At 36.3% G+C, this 24,037-nt stretch overlaps 1 protein-coding gene across 2 annotated transcripts in view; it reads left to right on the forward strand.

The window, feature by feature from the left end:
- SENP6 (SUMO specific peptidase 6) overlaps window positions 1-24,037 on the forward strand; it is a 132,433-nt gene that overhangs the window by 34,398 nt on the left and 73,998 nt on the right. The window contains exons 4-7 of one of the 2 annotated variants that reach the window (XM_069598028.1): window positions 1,670-1,730; window positions 13,629-13,771; window positions 17,697-17,792; window positions 22,881-22,901. In XM_069598028.1, coding sequence (XP_069454129.1) covers window positions 1,670-1,730; window positions 13,629-13,771; window positions 17,697-17,792; window positions 22,881-22,901 — 321 coding nt within the window. The remainder of the gene's footprint in view (window positions 1-1,669; window positions 1,731-13,628; window positions 13,772-17,696; window positions 17,793-22,880; window positions 22,902-24,037) is intronic. The other variant, XM_069598027.1, reaches the window with a different exon arrangement.

Raw genomic sequence — 24,037 nt, forward strand, 5'->3', positions numbered from 1 at the left:
ATATTGTGGATTTCCTATTAAAGACATTATTATTTTTTTTAATATGGCACTCTGTTCAGGTAGTGATAAGAAAAGCCACCATTTACCAGGAGTGAATGAACCCAGATTACGATTCCTGAAGTTTGTAAGAAAGTTTAGTGTCTACCTTTGCAGTTGAAACTCCCCCCAGCCCCCCACTCCATCCCCAACCACGTTCATCATAGATTGCTACCAGAGAAAGTAGAAACCCTATAAATGCTAAACACAGGTGTTGACCCAGACAGAAGTTAAGTGAAGCATTCATTATACTCTGTTAATGTACGTGGAGTGACTGCTGTAAATTTTTAAATGGCTTTCATACAACTTTTTGAATATCATGAGATTTGTATTACAAATTTAGCATTGCTATTAGTTTCTCGGTTATTGATCTGGTTTCTGCTGGCCAGAACAAATAGCAAATTAAGAGACACAAAAATATATACACTCAAGTTCTACCAAAACTGCAAGTATTTTTTAGAAATTTTATGCAAGAAGTCTTTCAGAGTATATTGGCTAAGTATTGTAGGTTCTTTTCTTCTGTCTGGGCAACAGCTCCATTCATCATTACCGCTTTACGTGCCTTCACCAGTGAGATGTTGAATTTGAAGTTAAGTTTTATTTGAAGGAGAACTTTGAACCAGTAAGTTTCTCACTCAAAATTGGCACTTTATGGTCTTCTTTCTTTTTATTTCTGATTATTTTTTATTATAGATGTTTGTTACTTAGGTGTTGTTTTGACAAATTGGCATTAAATCAGAAATTGAGTAGACCACCTTTAAATGTTAAGAAATATACCACTTTTTAAACATTTCTGTAAAATGTTTGTCGGAGAGCATTAAAAAAGTTGTATACAAGCAATATTGAAACGTTTTACATCTTTATTATGATAGCTAAGATTTTGACTAAAAACAGTTTAGCATAGTTGTCTTCAGAAGGATTTATTTTTACTTTATCTGATAGAATATTTGTCATGTATAAAAATGTGTCTTTTAAGGTGCTCCCTGTTCTGTATGCTTCATTTATAAATTACAGTTGGTTTATCATTGTGTTCAGATTAACATGAACTGTTAATAGATACATCATTCTGGCTTTTTAGACTCTGAGGTCCATAATTCTCAGTGAAGGTTTGATATTTCTCAGAATGGTAGAGGTATAACAATTTTATTGGGTTAATACCGTTGAAATTACTTTTTTTCAATCAACTAAGGTTTTCTTAATAGTATGTTTCTTTACTTCCGTTTTGAGTCCTTTCCCCCTAATTTAAAATCCAAGACAGAAAGGAAGAATGAGTGAAAGTAGATGAAATCTATAGTTAAGATGAAAACAAAAGCTATGTGTTCATTTATGGCAGAGGTCAGTAAACAATGGCAGTGGGCCCAGTGTGGGCCATCATTGGATTTTGCTATAGTTTTCTTGGAGCACAGCCGCACGTTTAGTCCGTGGCTGCTTTCATACTTCAGTTGCAAAGCAAGGATGAGTGGTGGCTTCAGAGGCCATATGGCTTGCAAAATTCTAAAATATTTAGTCTCTGGCCCTTTACAGAAAGTTTGCTGATCTCTGTATTAGGTGAACAAGGAGAATAAAACTTCTGAATTTAATATATGAGTTGTAATTGTCACTTAAGATTTTTTTCCCCTTATTTTCTATGTAGTGAGGCAAATCTACTCAGTGTAGATGAAGATGAGGATTCTGAAACCTCAAAAGGAAAAAAGGCAAGTGTTACTTTTTAATTTTTTTTAGGTTATTACTAAAAACTAATACATCAGAAGATTTATATTTTTGATTGCAAGTCCAAGCCACCCACTTTCCCATCCCAGAGGCAGATGGTATTCCTAGCTTCTTGTTTATCTCATCAGAAATATTTTATTTATCACAAAGAAAATCTGTATTCTTATCCCACTTTCTTACTCTTTCTCTGCCAGTAGTATATTGTACACACTGTTTGTAATTTTACTTTGTAAAATTAATATATCTTAAGAGACCAACCATAAGAGTCCATTAAAATAACCCTCATTCCTTTCAGTCTGAGAAGGCAGTGGCACCCCACTCCAGCACTCTTGCCTGGAAAATCCCATGGACAGAGGAGCCTGGTGGGCTGCGGTCCATGGGGTCGCTGAGAGTCGGGCACGACTGAGCGACTTAGCAGCAGCAGCGTTCTTTTCAGTAGGTGCATAGTGTTCCAGTGTACGATATACTGCTGTTATCCAACACCAACATATGGAAGGCTCTATCAGCCTTCTTCCCCCACTTAAAATAATGTTGCATAAACTAGCCTCTGTATGGGTTATTTTGCACATTTATCAGCATATCTGCAGGATTAATTGCTGGAAGTAGAGCTGCTATATCAGGACAGGTACATTTCTAATTTTGTTAACTTGATTTAGACTATCACCAGCAATGTCCGAGCATGCCTGTTCCTCACACTTTAACAATATTATCATCCTTTTGATCTTTGCAATAAAAAATAGTATCCCAGTGTAGTCTTACTTAGTATTTCTTTTGAGTGTGGTTTGAATACCTCACTCATAATATGTATAGTCCATTTATTTCCCTTTTGATAATTGTTACTTGATATCTTTTGCCCATTTTTCCATTTGGTCTTTGGAATGCTATTGATTTGTAGAAATTCTTTTTATGTTGAGTCTCAGACACATTTTCCCACATTTTTGACATCTCTGAAATCTAACTGGATGCCTCTTATTGAGTTAAAAATGTTTTGTACATTAGTATAGACAATAATAATGTATCTTATAATGGTTTCTTAGATTTGACAAAATAATGGTATTTTAGAGAAACTAGCCGGTGCTGTGATACTAATAATACTTATTAGTAATTCAAGCTAGTTTTTTTCCGCTAATTTTTTGTCTTCACTTTTGGTGGTTATTGCCTTGGAGAAAAGGTATTTTCTTAACATTTTCAAATACAGCACTATTTTTCCTTCATAGCTTTTGGGTTGAGTGTCTTGGTTCCTAATGATGTTAATTTAGTAACTTACTTGCTTTATCCTTTTAGACAAATAGTTTCACAATATCAATACAAATATAGTTGCTAATAAAATGATTTAAAGTCTTTTTATTTCCTTGTTGGTGGCATATCTCACTAGGTTTATGTACTAAAAATGTGTATTTAAATCACTGTGTTTTAAAAACACTTGAAATTATTTTTTCTTGGTTTATAATTGTTGGGTGAGAGTTATGCTGATTTATTTAAACTTTTTTTGTTACTTTGAGGATATGCTTTTTAAACAATGTTTTGAATTTAATGTATTTTATAATTACACAAAAGATGTTTTCATGGTTCCAAAGTCAAATCTGCAAAGAAGTTTTATTCAGAAAAGTCTAACTTTTGTCCTGATTCCCTCTTTTCCCTTCTCTCTTCTTACCCATGGGTGACCTGCTTTAAATATTATATGGCTTAGCCTTCCGCTGTTGTTGTTGTTGTTTTTTTTTAACATTGGAATATGCCACCCTTCTTGAAGAAACTCTCAGCATTGTTTGGTTTTTTACTGGGTAGTGTGGTCTGTAAGATCACTCCATAGCAAGGTATTTTGATATCTTTATCATCTGTTTCATTGCTAGATAGGGGCTTCACTCACAGCTCAGTTGGCAATGCAGCAGACCCTGGTTTGATTCCTGGGCCAACCCAGAGAAGATCTTCCTGAGAAGATCTGCTGGAGAAGGGATAGGCTCTATATTCTTGCTCCTTATTGCTATGTAGTAGTCCAGTGAATAGATGTACTAGAGAGATTACAGATGTTAGTTGATAAGCAGAGGTTCTTCTCAGCCTAGGTTTTTGATTTGGGAGGTTTGGCTTGGCTGGTAAAGAATCCGCCTGCAATGTGGGAGACCTGGGTTCGATCCCTGGGTTGGGAAGAAGGGAAAGGCTACCCACTCCAGGATTCTGGCAAAGAATCAGACGCAACTGAGCCAGTTTCACTATTTTTTTTCTCTTGCAGATACGCTGCCCTACCTCCTTTTTTAAATAAAGTATTTGCCTTGTTACACATTTTTGAGGATGTACATGTTGATATTTTAAAAATAAAACTTAGACGACACTGTGTATCCTATGATCTCTAAAGATAGTTCAGATCTGATATTCATCATCATCTATTTTAAAAATACATGTACAACAAAATTGCAAATCAACTATATTTCAGTTTTAAAAAACTTAAAAAGTATGTATGCCATCTCCTCTTTAACAGTTGGAAAATTCATATTGTGCTTTTTTCCCTCAGTCTTAGTTGAGGCCCATAGGATCTTTGGTCTTCATTGCTGCATGCTGGATCTTTAGTTGCGGCATGTGAACTCTTAGTTGCAGCATGTGGAGTCTCGTTCCCTGACCACGGGTTAAACCTGGGCTCCCTGAGTTGTGAGTGTGGAGGCTTAGCCACTAGACCACCAGGGAAGTCCCTATATATGTATTTTAACTTCATATGATATATTTTTATGCAATTTAAAATATTTTAATTACTCTATCATACTTTATAAATATATGTTTACTGAATAAAAAGATATATACATTTATTGAAATTTAATATTTAGTGATCTTGCCGCTAAAAGTTGTTACTCATTTTTTTACTAGATTAAATTATGTTTATAATTACTAATAAACGTGTAATTTATAATTGTTAAACCTATTCAGTTCAGTTCATTCGCTCAGTTGTGTCCGACTCTTTGTGACCCCATGAACTGCAGCACACCAGGCCTCCTTGTCCATCACCATCTCCCGGAGTTCACTCAGACTCACGTCCATCGAGTCCATGATGCCATCCAGCCATCTCTTCCTCTGTCGTCCCCTTCTCCTCCTGCCCCCAATCCCTCCCAGCATCAGAGTCTTTTCCAGTGAGTCAAGTCTTCGCATGAGGTGGCCAAAGCACTGGAGTTTCAGCTTCAGCATCGTTCCTTCCAAGAGTTACATTGGAAATGTATTCCCTAAAATGGATGGCGTTGCTGTTTTCTTCCTTATTCATTTAGTTTATGTTTCCATAAATATTAATTGCTGTGCTGTAACTTCCAACAGTAATTTTATGTTTTTTGTAGATACAAGTGCTGAGAAATCTTGGTCACATAATAGATGGATCTAGTGATAATTGCTATAGCGTTTATCACTCAGTTCTTTCCTTTTGATTAAATGGCAGAAATCACATAGCAGAGACTTCCTTGGTGGTCCAGTCCTTCCAATGCAGGGATTCCCGGTCAGTCCCCAGTTGGAAAACTAAGACCCCACATAATGTGGGGCAGCTAACTAAGCCTGCGTGATGCAACAGAGAGCTTGTGTCATAACTACTGAGCCTGAATGCTCCAGAGGCTGCCAATTCCAGGATTCTACTGGAATCTTGTGCACTGCAGTGAAGAACCAGCACAGCCAAAAAAAAAAAAAGAAATCATATAGCAATGTAATGTAAGTTTGAAAGCTTAACATAATTTGTAATCCAGTCTTTAGATTTGTTGTCTTTCTGAATTTGGGGGAAATATATTAAAAAGGCTTTATCAGTACTTAATATGTAGCTAGTAGTTATATTTGTTACTTCCTTTTGTTTTAACCAGATGATCTCAGAAATAACTGAAAATACTGAAATCTTGCTCGTTATTAATTGGCTTTTGCCCGTATGGTTTGTAAAATATTCTGTTTTTATATATTTTCTTAAATTTTGGAACTGCATATTCAGTTCATGTGATCTGTGGAAAATGCTTTCACATCACTTACTTGACAAGGCCATCAGTTAAATCAGATATATTATTGATCTGTAATAAGTAGTTTTTTTTTCTGTTTTTATTTCAAATATACATGTTAATTTCCCTCCTCATGATGACGTTTTACTATGGAATTCTAGTAGAAAAATACAGTCTTGGTTTTGACCTGAATTTTTTACCTGGTTGTAATAAATGTGTGCAAATTTCAACTTTTTGGGTGGGGTGGGGAGGGCTTTCTTTTCATTATTCTCACATGATTTTTTTCCTTGGGGCAATGCTTTTCTTGATAATAACTAAAGTAGAGATATAAAGTCATTAAATGAAAATTTTTATCACTTTTGCTTTTCCATTTTACATTATATTAAATAGTTATATTAAGAAAATCCTAAGTTAGTCCAGAATACTGTTTTTAACTATAGGTTCAGTTTTAACAGAAATATATATAAAACAGGGAAAGGTAGGAAACTCTACTATAGTGCCAAAAGAGGTTCCAGATAACAGTATTTACAAATGTTTTTTTCATGAGGTTTTTAAACTCAATACAGTAAGAATTATGTCTTTTGTAAAGTGGAAGAAGTTTACTGTGAAAGTGAAGGTGGGAAAGGAGATATTATATGATGCCTTTTCTACAAATGCATTTTAAATCAATTTTAAGAAAGTGTTAAAGTGGTTGTTGTTCAGTCACTAAGTCATGTCCAAACTTTTCTGCCACTATGGACTGCAGCATGCCAGGCTTCCCTGCCCTTCACTATCTCCTGGAGTTTGCTCAAATTCATTGAGTGGGTGACGCCATCTGACCATCTTATCCTCTGTTGCCCCCTTTGCCTTCAATCTTACCCAGCATCAGGGTCTTTTGCAGTGAGTCAGTTCTTTGCATCAGGTGGCCAAAGTATTGGAGTGTCAGCTTCAGCATCAGTTCTTCCAATGAATATTCAGGACTGATTTCCTTTAGGATGGACTGGTTTGATCTTGCCGTCCAGGGGATTCTCAAGAGTCTTCTGTGGCACCACAGTTAAAAAGCAGCAGTTCTTTAGCACTCAGCCTTCTTTATGGTCCAAGTCTCACATCTGTATATGACTACTGGAAAAAAAACATAACTTTGACTGTACAGACCTTTGTTGGCAAAGTGATGTCTCTGCTTTTTAATATGCTGTCTAGGTTTGCATCACTTTCCTTCCAAGGAGCAAGCATCTTTTAATTTCATAGCTGCAGTTACCGTCTGCAGTTATTTTGGAGCCCAAGAAAATAAAATCTTTCACTGTTTCCACTTTTTCTCCTTCTATTTTCCGTGAAGTGATGGGATTGGATGCCATGATCTTCGTTTTTTGAATGTTGAGTTTTAAGCTAGCTTTTTCACTCTTCACTTTCATCAAGAAGCTCTTTAGTTCTTCTTCTCTTTCTGCCATAAGGGTGATGTCCTCTGCATATCTAGGGTTATTGATATTCCTTCCAGCAATCTTGATTCCAGGTTGTGCTTCATCCAGTCTGGCATTTCACATGATATGCTCTGCATATAAGTTAAATAAGCAGGATGACAACATACAGCCTTGTCGTACTCCTTTCCAAATTTGGAACCAACCAGTCCATTATTCCATGTCCAGTTCTAACTGTTGCTTCTTGATCTGCATACAGGTTTCTCAGGACACAGATAAGGTGGTCTGGTACTCCCATCTCTTTGAGAATTTTCCAGTTTGTTTGATCCACAGAGTCAAAGGCATTTAGTGTAGTCAGTGAAGCAGAAGTAGATGTTTTTCTTTCTCTGTGCGTCAATGGATGTTGGCAGTTTAATCTCTGGTTTCTCTGCCGTTGTAAGCCCATCTTGTAGAATTTCTCAGATCATGTACTGCTGAAGCCTTGCTTGAAGGATTTGAGCATTACCTTGCTAGTATGTGAAATGAGCCCAGTTGTACAGTAGGAGTTGATTTTCTTAAAATGATCCATATCTGTTGGTCCCTTAGAAAGTTTGTGTAAAAGAAAGTTTCTTTAATAGTGTGGGTAATATATAGGTCCTTCTGGGTCATTAGTTTAAACTAATGTAGCCCCTTTACTGTATTTGAAAATGAATGTAGAATTAGGAGAAAGCCTTTATTTTGGTTCAAAGTGTTTTAGTATTCTTCCCCTTCTCTTTCACAGAATAATCTCTTTGCCTTTGGGTTCCTGCAGTTTCATTGTGCCTCTTTATATAAAGGATGCATATTTTTTATTAATTCTGAAAAAATTTTGGTCATTATCTAGATATTGCCTTTCCTCATTTTTTCTGGAACTAATTTTACTAGGTATTATTAGACCATCTTTTTTTTTTTTTATGACCTTTAATGTATATTTTATGTGTAAAAGAAAAAAGATAAAGGGCAAAAAAAAAAAAAATCATTCCTGTACCGTATTCTATATAGTTTCCTCAGTTGTGTCTTGCAGTTCACTTTTATCTTCAGCCATACCTAATGTGCTGTTTAGTCATTTGTTTTTCTTTTTTAAAAAACAAATTAAATATAATTTGTAGAACTATTGGTTCTCTTTTAAAATTTTGTTTTTCATAGTGTCTTATTCTTTCTGCACTATTTGTTTCCATTTCAATTTTAAGAATTTCAGAACCTTTAACATATATTTTAATGTCTTTAGTCATTTAATAGATTCATTTATGCTGTCTTATTTTCTGAAATTCTTAGATGCTAAATTTCCTGAATACTTTTTTTTTTTTTTAATTGTCGTTGTGATGTGCAGTAAGCTTGGGTGGAAGATACACATGTTGGTAACTTTTGCACATTTAGCAGTCCCAATGAAATAATCGTGTAGCAAAATATGTATTGTTAACAGTATTCTAGTATTTGATGGAGAGCAAAACAGACAAGTTTCTTATTCCGGTGGAGCTTATATTCTGGTAACTGGATGCTTACTAGTTATTAATGATTACTGTTAAAATACAAGGATTAGTAGACCAAGACTCACAGGCCAAATCTGGCCCACAGCCTGTGGCCTATGAATTAGAGTGCGTGTGTGCGTGTTCAGTTGGTCAGTCGCGTCTTACTCTTTGCAACCCTATTGACCGTAACTTGCCAGACTCTTCTGTCCATGGGATTTCCCAGGCAAGAATGCTGGAGTGGGTTGCTGTTTCCTCCTCTAGGAGATCTTCCTGAACCAGGGATCAAACCTGGGTCTCCCACATTGCAGACAGATTCTTTACCACTCAGCCATCAGGGAAGCCCATATTAAAGCAGTTAGAATATCAGATTTTAGGTCTACATATAACTATAGGATGGTTGTGAGAATTCTGAGACTTTGTAATCCACCTAGGGCTTTTCATGTGGACTCTTTGCGACCTGTGAACTGTAGCCCGCTAGCCTCCTCTGTCCATGGAATTCTCCAGGCAAAAATACTGAGTGGGTTGCCATGCTCTCCTCCAGGGGATCTTGCAGACCCAGGAATCAAACCCATGTCTCTTACCATCTCTGCACTGGCAAGTGGGTTCTTTGCCACTAGTGCCACCTGGAAACTGAGGGTTAGAGGGGAAGGAAAATTAAAGTTTTGGGGGGGTCTTTAGACTGAATTTGGGCTTCCTGCATAGCTCAGTTGGTAAAGAATCTTCCTGCAATGCAGGAGACCCTGGTTCGATTCCTGGCTCGGGAAGATCTCCTGGAGAAAGGCTAGACTACCCACTCCAGTATTCTGGCCTGGAGAATTCCATGGACTGTATGGTATAGTCCATGGGTTGCAGAGTCACACAGGACTGAGCAGCTTTCACTTTCACTTTTAGACTGAATAATAGTAGTACTCTAATCCATGAGATGGTCATAAATGGCTCGAACTTTACTTGTTTACACCTTTTCTCCCAATAATTTGATGTAGATTACCAAGAATATGAGTAAAATGAAAGAAAATAAAAATTATTTATTACATAAAGAAAAGTAGATGTGCCATGCATCTGAAAGAATTTGTATGTTGTATTTTAATTCCACAGATATCTCTAAATTTTTTGGCGGCTTTAATTGTGTACTGTAGGTTTGTAACTGTGTGAGAAGAGAATCTTTTACAAATTTACACCCTGTGATTCTCCTATGGGGTGACATTCCCCCTGCCCCCATCCCCTGCAAGCTACTTTCTGAGTGTAGCAGATAGTAAGGGCCCTTTCCTAAGGCAATGTAACAATACACTAAATGTTTTTCATGAGTTATCTGCAGAACTGAAAGTACTGTTTGTCTTATTGCTGACGGTATATAGCTTTTGATAGTAACCTGTCGGTAGCAGAATTGGGAAATTTAAGAATTTGTCTTATGCAAATCTTGCTTTAATGATGAACTTTGAGTTGTCTATTGCTGTGCCTAAATATTTTCTTAAAAAGGAAATTTGAAAATGTTTTAGCACTTAGTTAAGAGATATGGTTGAATTTGCTAAGTGCCTGTATATTGAGTAAGATAATTTTTTATCTCTAGGATTAGCTTTCTACATTTATTAACATATAAAGAAATTTTTATTCCTTTGATTTTGAGATGTTATGATTTTCAGTGTTATCTTGAAATAACATAGCTTGGGTTTGTCTCTTCTGGTTAAGAATTAATATCTATAATTATATTTCCATAATTTATAGTATTTATATTTCTGCAAAATGAAAGTTGCTAAGTCATGTCTGACTCTTTATGACCCCATGGACTGTAGCCTGGCAGGCTCCTCTGTCCATGGAGTCTCCAGGCAGCAACACTGAAGTGGGTAGCCATTCCCTTCTCCAGGGGGTCTTCCCAACCCAGGAATCAAACCCAGGTCTCCTGCATTGCAGGTAGATTCTTTATCATCTGAGTCACTAGGGAAGCCCACATTTCTGCAAGTAACACTATAAAAAATTCCTTATATGCAGTGTGGTATGGGAAAGCATAGAGTTTGTTGTCAGGTCAATACTTTGTTCAGATCCATTTAACTAGTTTAGGCAAGTTACTTTGCTTTCTAAGCTCAGTGATCCTTAATAACCTAGGAACAGAGTTCCCATAAAATTCACGTGATACATGGTGAAGAGATTTTGTTGGAGAAAGAGAATTGAAGTGGGAAATTTGAGCATATTAATCCTGTCATTCAGTTCCGTAGTGTCAAGTAATTTGCCTGATGTTTTAGGTGTAGCTTCTGAATCCCAGTCTGAAGAACTGCTCAAATGTAGAAATATGCAAATGAAGTGAGATATTGAGTATACCATAATTATCATAATGCCTATCTATGTGTGTGTGTGTGCTCAGTTGTGTCTGACTCTTTGAGACCCTGTGGGCTGTAGCTCAGAAGGTTCCTCTGTCCATGGGGTTATCCCAGGAAGAATACTGGAGTGGGTTGCCATTTCCCCCTCCAAGGGATCTTCCTGAACCCAGGGATCGAACCCACATCTCCTCAGTCTCCTGCATTGGCAGAAGATTATTTACCACTGAGCCACCACCTCAGAAGCCAAATGCCATAAGCAGTCATTTATTTGTTGTAATTATCTGTATATGGAGGGGTGAAATTAAATGGTTAGTCTATAATGGAAATGTCTCAGAATTTTTTTCGGCATGTGCACACTGCTGTATTTATTTATTTTTGGCTGTGCTGGGTCTTCATTGCTGCACAGGGCCTTTCTCTAGTTGCGGTGAGTGAGGGCCACTCTTCATTGAGGTGCACAGGCTTGTCACTGCAGTGACTTCTCTAGTTGCCGAGCACAGGCTCTAGGCACACGGATACGGTAGTTGCAGCACATAGGCTTAGTAGTTGCCACTGCTCTAGGGCCTGCAGGCTTCAGCATTTGTGGCTCAGAAGCTCATTAGCTGTGTAGTCCCCTTTTCAGCAGTATCTGTGAAACCTGGGGACTTGTTAGAAATGCATATTCTCTGGCTCATCCCAAACCTACTCAATCAGAATAAACTGTAAGGGTTGGACACAGCAGTTTGTTTTAACAAACCATCCAGGTAATTCATCTAGATTTACTCTAAAATCTAAACTTGAACTGGAGATTGAGATGAATGGAAGCTGGATTTATAGTTGTGATTCGCCCTTGCTGTTGCTGCTGCTAAGTCGCTTCAGTCGTGTCCAACTCTGTGAGACCCCATAGATGGTAGCCCACCAGGCTCCCCCGTCCCTGGGATTCTCCAGGCAAGAACACTGTAGTGGGTTGCCATTTCCTTCTCCAATGCATGAAAGTGAAAAGTGAAAGTGAAGTCGCTCAGTCGTGTCCGACTCTTCGCGACCCCATGGACTGCAGCCCACCAGGCTCCTCCATCCATGGGATTTTCCAGGCAAGAGTACTGGAGTGGGGTGCCATTGCCTTCTCCAAATTCACCCTTACTCATATATCCTCATTCAGATTTTGAGGTGTTTTAAGAAGCAGTCCATACTTAGTGGATGTTGAACTCTACTTTTGCCTCCCCAGCTCTCTGACTCTGCTGGGTGTTCAGCTTAGCTTCTCAGACTCTCATCTGCAGCTCCAGAAGTTGTATCTTCTGGAGACAGCAGGTGTCTCGGGAACATGTGAGTCTGGGCTTAGATCTCTGAGTTTCTTGTCAGTTCAGTTCAATTCAGTTCAGTCACTCAGTTGTGTCCGGCTCTTTGCAACCCAGTGAACCGCAGCACGCCAGGCCTCCCTGTCCATCACCAACTCCCAGAATTCACCCAAACCCATGTCCATCGAGTCGGTGATGCCATCCAACCATCTCATCCTCTGTCATCTCCTTCTCCTCCGGCCCTCAATCTTTCCCAGCATCAGGGTCTTTTCAAATGAGTCATTTCTTCACATCAGGTGGCCAGAGTATTGGAGTTTCAGTTTCAACGTCAGTCCTTCCAATGAATACCCAGGACTGATCTCCTTTAGGATGGACTGGTTGGATCTCCTTGCAGTCCAAGGGACTCTCAAGTCTTCTCCAACACCACAGTTCAAAAGCTGTCACTTAATTCTTCACTGCCTTGGTATCCCCCAGGTGCTTCAAACAGTTTCCTTTTTTAAAAATTTCTATTTTGTCCAGCTTTTCTAGTTTTCAGAGAGTAGAGGGAAGATTTAGCCACTTGCCTTGTCTGTCGCCATCATAAATGAAGGGGTCCAAAGTACATGGCTGTGAAAGACCAAGAAGTAAGAAACTGTCTCAAGGAGGAGAAAGTGTTAAGCAGTGTGTTTACAATAGATCTTTTGGGGGTTTTGTAATATACATATGCCTGAAAACAAAAACAGTCCTGGCACAATGAACTCCTCACAAAAAGACTTTTTTGGTGGGAAAAAATGTGTTTTTTTTTTTAGGGAATTTTTAGGTTTCTATGGAAATGATTGGTGAAGAGAAGGTTATCTTCTTATGACTATTTTCTTGTAAAAAAAGTAAACTTTAAAATACTAGACTGCTGTTTAAAAAACAATATAAAAGTAGATAAGAGTGATTTTTAAAATGTTTTGGGACTTTTTTCTTAACTGCAAAGTGATGGTTATTGGTATATTTGTATTAATATTTTCAAGTATTAAGATATGAAGACTTTATCTCAGTTTCTGTGTTTATATAGAAACTTTGCTGCTAAAGCCATAGTCCTTGTACCGTGACAGCTAACTGCTGTCCTGTCCTACAGGTGCATCGGGGCCTGTTACGCAGGGGAAATGTTTATATTTTGCTTTCAAGAAAGAGCTATCTTAAGATGCTCCACCCTCATACCTTTTGTTTTTCTCATAATTTTCTCAAATATCTTCGGTGATGCTGAAATGAAAAGGAAATAATATGATAAATACCCATGTTCCTACATATTTGTGTTGTGCTTAAGGGAAAAAAAGTACTGTAGTTGAAATACTCTTAAGTCTGTGCCACTGCCACCCCTTTCCCCCATTTCCAATAGCTGGTATATTTTTACTACTTTTTTAAATAAATGGATTTTCAAATATTTGTTGATAAATTATCTTATTTTGTCGTTTATTGACTCTAACATCTATGGATCTTTTTACAGTTAAATCGTCAATCTGAAATTGTTGCTACTAGTTCTGTTGATTCCTGGAAGACATGTGCAAGACGAAACAAGACCGAAAGTTTCAAACCTTTGAAAGGCAACGCAATTGGACTTAACATGTTGAGCAACAATAAGAAATTGAGGTATAGGCACTTCACTGTACACCCCTACAGAAAAGATAAACGGTTTGACACCAGAAACTAATTGGCCGCGTTTGGTCAATTGGCCCAACCTGTACCTTTTGTTTTCAGTTTGTCAGTAGAGCCAAGAGGTAGAATGGCCCTAGTGTGTGAATTCTTTGCTTTGAATTTTGGGAATAGGATGGATTGCAGTGATTTCTTGGTTTGGAATAAAAATGTTGAAAGGAAAATTTTGGTACACAAGGATTTCATAAAATGAACTTGCTTTCAAACAGCAAAATCTTGGTCATAAAATTAAAAGTCATATCTCCATTGGGAAATACTTTCCAGGATTATCTCCGTGTTGTTGTTGTCAGTCACTAAGTTGTGTCCAACACTTTGCCACCTCATGGACTACAGATTACCACGCTTCCCTGTCCTTCACCATCTCCTGGAGTTTGCTCACACTCATGTCCATTGAGTCAGTGATGCCATCCGTTCATCTCATGCTCTGTTGCCCCCTTCTCCTCCTGCCTTCAATCTTTCCCAGCATCTGGGTCTTTTCCAGTGAGTTGGCTCCTCGCATCAAGTGGCCAAAGTATTGGAGCTTCAGCTTCAGCATCAGTCCTTCGAGTGAATTTTCAGAGTTGATTTCCTTTAGGGTTGACTGGTTTGATCTCCTTGCTGTCCGAGGGACTCTTATTTATACTTCCTTATTTTCCCTTATATTTGGAAGGATTCCATATATAAAGCAGATAAATTCCATTTTGGTTTTGAAGAATGCAAATATTTTTTCCCAAATAGTTACCTATTAATTTTGCTTATACAGTCTTTCATTGACCTGAAAGCTTTCATCTTCATATTAATAAATCAGCTTTTACCTTTTGATTCATGCTATTTGGATCTTCTAAAAAAAATAACTCCTCACTGTTAAGTCATAAAGATACTTAAGTATACATAAAGATCAGTCAGTCAGTTCAGTCACTCCATCGTGTCCGACTCTTTGTGACCCCATGGACTACAGCATGCCAGGCCTCCCTGTCCATCTCCAACTCCCGGAGTTTACTCAAACTCATGTCCATTGAGTCAGTGATGCCATCCAACCATCACAATCTCTATCATCCCCTTCTCCTCCTGCCTTCAATCTTTCCCAACATCAGGGTCTTTTCCAGTGAGTCAATTCTTTGCATCAGGTGGCCAAAGTATTGGAGTGTCAGCTTCAGCATCAGTCCTTCCAATGCATATTCAGGACTGATCTCCTTTAGGATGGACTGGTTGGATCTCCTTGCAGTCCAAGGGGCTCTCAAGAGTCTTCTCCAACACCACAGTTCAAAAACATCAGTTCTTCGGTGCTCAGCCTTCTTTATGGTCCAACTCTCACATCCATACATGACTACTGGAAAAACCATCGCTTTGACTATATGAAGCTTTGTCAGTGACATGACATCTCTGCTTTTTAATATGCTGTCTAAATTTGCCATAGCTTTTCTTCCAAGGAGCAAGCATCTTTAAATTTCATGGCTAGTGTCACCATCCACAGTGATTTTGGAACCCAAGAAAATAAAGTCTGGGCTGTTCCCCTTTCTTTCCCCATCTGTTTGCCATGAAGTGATGGGAGCAGATGCCGTAATCTTAATTTTCTGAATGTTGAGTTTTAAGCCAGCTTTTCACCCTCCTTTTTCACCTTCATCAAGAGTCTCTTTCATTCCTCTTTGCTTTCTGCCATTAGAATGGTGTCTGAGGTTATTGATATTTCTCTCAGCAGTGTTGATTCCAACTTGTGCTTTCATCCAGCTGAGCATTTTGCTTGATGGACTCTGCATTTACGTTAAATAAGCAGGGTGACAATACACAGCCTTGATGTATTCCTTTGCCAATTTTGAACGAGTCCATTTTTCCATGTCTGGTTCTATCTGTTGTTCCTTGGCCTGCATACAGATTTCTCAGGAGGTAGATAAGGTGGTCTGGTATTCCCATCTCTTGACGAATTTTCCACAATTTATTGTGATCCACACAGTCAAAGCTTTAGAGTAGTCAGTGAAGCAGAAGTAGGTGTTTTTCTGAAATTCTCTTGCTTTTTCTGTGATCCAGCAGTTGTTGGCAGTTTGTGATCTCTGGTTCTCTGCCTTTTCTACATCCAGCTGATACATCTGGAAGTTCTTGGTTCACGTACTGTTGAAGCCTAGCTTGAAGGATTTTTAGCCTTGCCTTGCTAGTGTGTGAAATGAGTGCAGTTGTATGGTAGTTTGAACATTCTTTGGTACTGCCCTTCTTTGGGATTGGAATAAAACTGACCTTTTCCCGTCCTGTGGCCACTGCTGAGTTTTCTAAATTTGCTGGCATGTTGAGTGCAGCACTTTCATAGCATCATCTTTTAGGATTTGAAATAGCTCAACTGGAATTCTATCATCTCCACTAGCTTTGTTCTTAGTAATGCTTCCTAAGGCTCACTTGACTTTTACACTCCTGGATGTCTGGCTCTAGGTGAGTGATCACACCATCGTGCTTATCTTTGTTATTAAGACCTTTTTTGTACAGTTCTTCTGTGTATTGTTGCCACGTCATCTTAGTCTTAATCTCTTCTGCTTCTATTAGATCCTTACCGTTTCAATGTCCTTTATTGAGCCCATCTTTGCATGAGCTGTTCCTTTGGTATCTCTAATTTTCTTGAAAACATCTCTAGTCTCTCTCATTCTATTGTTTTTCTCTGTTTCTTTGCATTCTTCACTTAAGAAGGCTTTCTTATCTCTCAGACTCTGCATTCAGTTGGTTATATCTTTTCCTTCATTTTTTTGCCTTTTTCTTCTCCTTTTTCTTGTATTTGCAAGGCCTCCTCAGAAAACTATCTTGTCTTCTTGTATTTCTTTTTTGTGGCCATGGTGTTGGTTGCCACAATGATATTAACTTCTGTCCATAGTTCTTAAGGTCTTCTATCAGATCTAATCTGTTGAATCTGTTTGTCACTTCCACTGTGTAATCGTAAGGATTTGACTTAGATCATACCTGAATGACCTAGTGGTTTTCTATGTATACTTTCTTTAAGTCTGAATTTTGCAATAAAGGAGTGCATGATCTGAGCCACAGTCAGCTCCAGATTTTGTTTTTGCTGACTATTAAATAGAGTTTCTCCATCTTCGGCTACAAAGAATAAAATCAGTCTGATTTCAGTATTGACCATCTGGTGATGTCCATGTGTAGAGTCTTCTCTTGTGTTGTTTGAAGAGTATGTTTGCTATGACCAATGAGTTCTCTTGGCAAAACTTTCAATTAGGGACTCCTTTTATTTTCTTTCTTTTTTTTTTTCCTTAAGATTTCTTATTCCCCTTTTCATCTAGATATCATTCATCTTTCCTAGTTGTCATAGTGAACCACTGTTACTGATATGATTGCTCTATTGCATATCCCAGAAATAGGATTGAGATCACGGTTTTATTTTTACTTTCTCAGTTTATAGTCAATTGAGAAACATAAAGGCTAACTAATTTTCAAGTCAGTGGAGAGTCAAAAGTAGAATTTAGCACTTTTAATTTTTTTTATAATTAACACTTATTATTATTTTGGCACATAAGGAAGCTTTGTGTATTCATAGTATATAGTTTAAAAGCTTTTTTCCCCTCAATGGATATTCTTACATAGAGAATAAGAAGAAATATATCTGGATTAATTTGCAGGAAATATTACAGTGTGAAATACACATTTAGGATTCCTCATTTCTGTTCTAACGTTCTACTCTTTACCTTCTTTAATGAACTGGATTGGAAACATTTTGGAGACAAATTCAGAAAGTGGAAACTTTGGAAAACTTAACATGGGCAGTGGGTTTATGTATAAAAAAGTTCTTATAAGTGATTAAGTTTTTTGTGTGTGTCCTCAGATTTTAAAGGATGTATTTTTCTTATGTATATATAATTTTCCCGTTTACTTTATTCTTTGTTTCTTGACTCTGCAGTGAAAATACACAAAATACATCATTATGCTCTGGAACTGTAAGACGTTTTCCTCATGCTAATGCACAGATAGCGGTAGTAAAAACAGCAGCCCAAAGGTAAGGATTCTAATTACCATTGTTTAGTATATAGTCTATGAGGTGGCTAAGAGTCGGACACAACTGAGCGCTTTCACTTTGACTTTTCACTTTCATGCATTGGAGAAGGCAATGGCAGCCCACTCCAGTGTTCTTGCCTGGAGAATCCCAGGGATGGGGGAGCCTGGTGGGCTGCCGTCTGTAGGGTCGCACAGAGTCGGACACAACTGAAGCGACTGAGCAGCAGCAGCAGTATATACTTGTTATCCTCTTTAATAAGAGTTGGTCACTGCCTTTTTTAAAAAGAACCTTTTTCCTTGCTTTCTAGAACTTCACTGCTTCGTTGTCTCTAAAGAGAGACTCATGTTTCTGATATAATTCATGCCCTACAATTTTATTATTTTATACCTACTTTTAAATAAATCGCAGTCTGTAAATAGAGGTATTTTAAGTAAAAGCCATTCTGTTGGATTATATTCCTGTTAAATTAAGCTGATTTGTACATTTAACAGAGAAGTCTTCAGCCGGTAGTTTAGTTCTGATGAGTAAAACTATAGTTTTTACTTTACTTTCTCTGTAAGGTTTATGGGATTTCATAGTATCAAAGTAAATCACATTGTTAGTTTTAAATGAGAAATTTCTGTGTTTTCATTAATATGACTTCTCATTGATCATGAAAGTACTACTTGAATCTTGAAATAGTGCAAGGGATAGTGTGATAGTTGATGTTCTTAAATGCTTTTGAGGTTTCTCATAACCATTTTTGGATGGTAATGAAGTTTCAGTTGAATTTCAATTCTTAGTCAATTCAGCTGACAAAAAAATTTTTAGGCTCCAACAATTACAAAATAATTTATCTCTTTATTTCTTGCATTTTGAATAATTGCATTAAATTTTTATAGCTAGTAAAACTTAAAGGATTTTTTAATATGTGCTAGATGTTCATTTTAAAATATGTACTAGATGTTTTTCTTCAGTTTTTAGACTCCTGATCTAGACTGCTCTTCCTTGAGAAAATGTGTCCTGACTCTTACCCTTGCTGTATTTGCTATAACATACAGTTTCAACTTAAAAACCTTAAAATTTTCTCATACTTTAGCACAATAAGAAAATCTTTTCTTTCCCTAAATATTTTTCATAGTTTTGATGTAAGATGTTTTAGAAATTCAGCTAAAAAAATGGACAAATTACTGTACATACCAAAAAACTGACTTGCCTTACACAACAAGCTCTGCGGCCTACACGCAGCACAACATGAGAAGAAGCAATAAAAGGAAAGTAATTGAGGGAAAGGAAGACGTTTAGAAGGATAGACACATTGTTTCTCATATACAGATCACACTGATATAATTCATCACTGTGAAAAATCTACTTTCTATTCTGAAAGAGGTGTAAGTTGAAATACTAATTTATAATCAAGTGATATATTCTACAACCAAAATTATTACTGGTTTAGAAGTTATCTATTAGTTTAGAATTATTTACACTATGCCTTATTCTCCCCATTTCACCTTTCTTCATTGGTAATGTTAAAAATTGATTTCAGTTTGGAAATTGGCTTGTGTTTTTTTAAAATTCTATGTCATGGCACCTCTTATACCTTGCCATGTATAAGGTACACATTACCTTCTACATTACGCTTCTGTATAAAAAATTAGTTTCTGTTAATAGGAGTGGTATTTATTAGTAAAATAATGTTTCTTAGAACAATAAAAAAAACCTGATTTAATTTGTATTTAAAAAACAATCCTGAGTGAAAATACAAGTGAAGGACAAGTAGGGGCATTAAGGAAAGCTGTGAAGTGTCATGTCTACAGGACAGATTCTCCTTACGTTTGTCTCTCATAAAATAAATATTTCTTAGTGCTACTGCAGTGTGACTGTCATTAAAAAGATTTTGACTTGCAAACACCAGTCATTGAGAGTTTTCCCAATTTGCTTCCTTCAAAAGTTTTGAGTGATTTTATGCTATATACCTGTGGCTCAGTGGGTAAAGAATCCACCTGCAGTACAGGAGACAGAGGGGATGCAGGTTCATTTCCTGGGTTGGGAAGATCCCCTGGAGGAGAAAATGGCAACCCATTCCAGTATTCTTGCCTGGAAAATCCCATGGACAGAGGAGCCTGGTGAGCTAGAGTCCAAAGGGTTGCAAAGAGTGGAACACGATTAAGCATGCAGGATGCTACATGCACGTACCTACATACATAGGTTTAGAGTAGTCAAAGACGAGTATGACAGTTCCAAGCTCAAGTTTGGTTAGGGTAGAAGACGGAGTAACAAGTGAGCAAATGTTAACCTGGTGAGTACAGTGTAGCAGTATGCAAAGTATGTGTAGTACTATTTATAGCAGTGAAAAATTCACAAAGGAAGTATTAAAGAAGCTTTTGAGTGTTTTAGCTATAAGAGAACACTCCATGGGGTAGGAACCACATCTTCAATAGACATGAAAAAAACCTTCACCCAAGATGATAGCTAGCAAACTTTTGGTTTTAATTAGTGTAATGTTGGCACAATTGTCAGGCCTCAGATGTGTAAAAGCACACTGGCTTTTACAGTTTCACCTAATTTTTCTTATTTTTTCACCTCTGCATTTGAAATTAAAGACAGTATCACTACTTGGTAATTCACACACATAATCGATACCTCCTGGGGTGAGTGGTGTACCTTGTCTTTTAAGTAAATCAGACCTGCATTTTGAATAATTTGTAAGATATTGAAATAAGTACATCACACCTTTTTAATCTGAAAGAAAGGAGTGTTAAAGTATGAGATCAGATTACTATTTGGAGGATATGGGTGCAGTCTGGTTTCTTACTGCTATTCCAAATGTTAATTCATATTTAAAAGGTAGGTTGTTTATATACTAATTGTGATGGAGATAGTATAGAAAAAAATGGAGAAAATTAAAAATCTTTATAACTGTACCATCTCTACTCCTAACTTTACCAGACTTGGAAAAAGAGCTTATTTATTGATTTATGTTTTGTTTACATTTTTGCCTTTTTTTTTTTTTTTTTAAGGCTAGATAGAAAGACTTAAAAGGACTCTAGGGGAACATGAATGTTTACAAAAGCATATATAATTCATAAATGGGAAAATGGGCTCCTGGAATAAGCAAGATTTCAGTATTAATGAAAAGTACCACTTTGACCAAATGGAAGTCCAAAATCAAGTCATAGATAGCAGAATCAGTCAGCTTGTTTTCTTTTTAAATTTTAAGAGCAGAAGTAGTCCAAAAGGAACATTAAATCAACAGTTTTAGGAAGTCTTACATTACCAATAATGGCTGCCTGTCTCATTTTTTAACAGCTTTATTACTTCTTTTATTCTTTCTTTCTCTCTCTCTTTCTTTCAATATATAAGCTCTTCTACGGCAGGGCTTGATAATAAACACATATTAGGGTGAGGAGTATTGGAAAACTACCATAACTCAGAAGTTAAATATCATAGAAAATGCATTTTTTTCAAGTGTAAGAGATGTGAACATGAATGTATATATTTTTGGGTTTTGTTTTCTTCTGACTCCTTTGGTTTATTGGAAAGAACCAAGCCCATTTCTACTGTGTCTTCTACCTCTTTCTTTTACTGTCTGTGGTACTGAACTCTTTTGACAACAGTGAGAACTCTGGGCACAACAGTATAGAGTAGGAGATGACTAGATGAGGTGTTAATGCCTAAGTTTTGGTTTCCATTTTACTTTTCCTGAAATGTAACACCATAAGAAGTAAATGCAAAAGGACAGACAGATTGAGCTTCTATGTTTATATTTTGTTTCAGTTTAATAGGTTTATGACAGATAATTTTCCTTCATTTTTCTGTCATTTGTCCAATATAAATTTATCTTACACAGATTGTTACATTTTTTAAATAACAAAAGTAAAATTTCAAATATGATATTCATGTAAGTTTGTAATAATTCTTTTCCTTATTGTTAAAAAAATTTTTTTAAAGAGATAAGTGTTCCTTTTCAATGTTGTTTATGTAAAACCAACTTACCATATTATTTTTTCTTAATTTGCCAGGACTGAATGGATATTTTACTTGTATGCTTCACATGATAGGAATTCAGGAGTTAATATGGGGACTCAGAGATTTTTGTTAACTATGCTTACAGTTCTGAATATTTAGTTTTCTTTGTAATAGGAATAATTGCAGAATGTGACTCTTATTCTTAATTGAGGGTTTTATAAAAAGCTTGAGTAATTGATGTTGATAGCTTTTAAAATTTTCCATGAACTGTGGAAAAGGTTGGACCTTTTATACTTTTGACTTTTGATTAGAGGCCACGATTTTAAGTCCCAGGATTTTTTCTAGTGTCTCCAGCCATATAGTATACTTGTATTTAATATAAAGCTTTTGTGGAAAAGTTTCAACCTTAAATTTTTATTTTCTTCTTTTTGCTCAGAAGCAAATACAGTTGGACTTCTGTATCTGGAGGTTGCACATCTGTGGATACAACCAACCACAGATTAAACAATATTCAAGGAAAAAATTCCAGAAAGTTCCCAAAACCAAAACTTGAATTTGCTGGTGCTTGCAACTGTTTATATAACATTTACATTGTATTAGGTACTATAAGTAATTTAGAAATGATTTGCTATATATGGGAGGAAACACCATACCCTTTTATGTAAGGGACATGAGCACCCACTGTTTCGGTATCTGCATGGGGTCCTGGAACCCATCCCATACAGATAACCAAGGGACTACTGTAATCACTCCTGATAACAGAATTGGGACCTCTAAAAATTGTATAGCTTTTAGAAAATTGTTTTGTTCCTTGGAGACTATTGCTGTAACCACTCTAAATAACACATGTCCTAAAATGTTGTATCATTAAATAAAGCTCTTTTAAGTATTTTTTGATCTTTATACATCCTTTTTTCTTCTTTAAATATGTTTAGATATAAATTAATTTCTGTACTGACAAAAATGGAAAACCAATTTACATATCTGAGAGGATTGAAAGCACTAGTATATAACATATGTGATGTATTTAAAACAAGTAAATCATAGTTTTGCCTTATTGACTGCACTTACTAAAACTATAGTGATATATCAAAAATGAGGTCTTGCCTCTTACATTTTTTTTCTTTTTCATGTTTTAAGCAGTCTGGACCAAAAGGAAAGGTAAGCTTAATACTGATGAAATTAGAGCATGGATACAACGATAAAATATCATATTATTTATATGCTTTGAAAAGTCACTGAATTAGAGTTCATCATTAAGCTTATTAATTATTTTAATAAAAGGAAACATAGCACAACATGATATTTGATTTACGTGAGTAATATTTCACCATAATTCTCAACATACATTTTTCCATGGATGATGATTATATATTTATACTGATGTGTAACTACTTTAAATAAAGTATTTCAGGATCTTAGTAGTAAAATTATTTTCAGTTATGTAATATAAATATTTCTTGTTGTATTTTAGTGATAATATTTTTGCTTAGTGCTTTATTAGAGTGAGGTGAAAAATTGAGTAGAAGACCTTAAGCTTAGAGTTAAAACTCTATTCTGACCCAGAATTTTGTGACAGAATTTTATGATCCTTCTTTGTTCCCTTTGTAGTAATTCTAGCAGACACATCATCCTTTAGCAGAAATGTTGAGTAATATAACGAAAATAACATAGAAACAAGTTTTTAAGAACACATTTCTTTGAATAGTGAAATGATTGTAGTTGTTTTGAAGCAAATACCCTTAAGAATAGCTCTCTCCTCAGTGTGTATATGTGGAAATTTTTGTGCATGTGCGTATCTTTTTTTCTTGCTTCCCTGAATCTCAGGAACCTTTTATGAATTCTCCCCTCCCAAAACAGGTAAACAACCCTTGTATTAAGCCAATACTTTTGTGTTATTGGTGACGGTCAAAAGAAGGGACATTCTATACTTTGATTTAATTGTGTGACTTTGACTCTATACTTTTGTTTAAAGGTGTAGAGGAAGCAAAGAGGACAACTTACAGTGTTTTATAGAATGCTGTATATTCCATCTTACTTCATGAACACCAAGTTTCTGAGCTATAAAGGTGATTCTGTCAGCAAAAGATTTAGGCATATTATTTTATAATTCTGAAATACATCACAGTTCTTATATGTTTTAAATGAATGGGTTGTGCAGATGTTTTATTACCTATCTCCTGGAAAAGAAAATTTATTCTTCTATTTCTCATTGAGTAAATTATTATTTCTTGTCAGATACAGGTTTTATGTCTTTTAAATTTTTAACTCATAAGTGACTCATTTTGGAGAGAAGA

Source organism: Ovis canadensis, chromosome 8 (assembly GCF_042477335.2).
Source record: "Ovis canadensis isolate MfBH-ARS-UI-01 breed Bighorn chromosome 8, ARS-UI_OviCan_v2, whole genome shotgun sequence".
Classification (NCBI taxonomy): domain Eukaryota; kingdom Metazoa; phylum Chordata; class Mammalia; order Artiodactyla; family Bovidae; genus Ovis; species Ovis canadensis.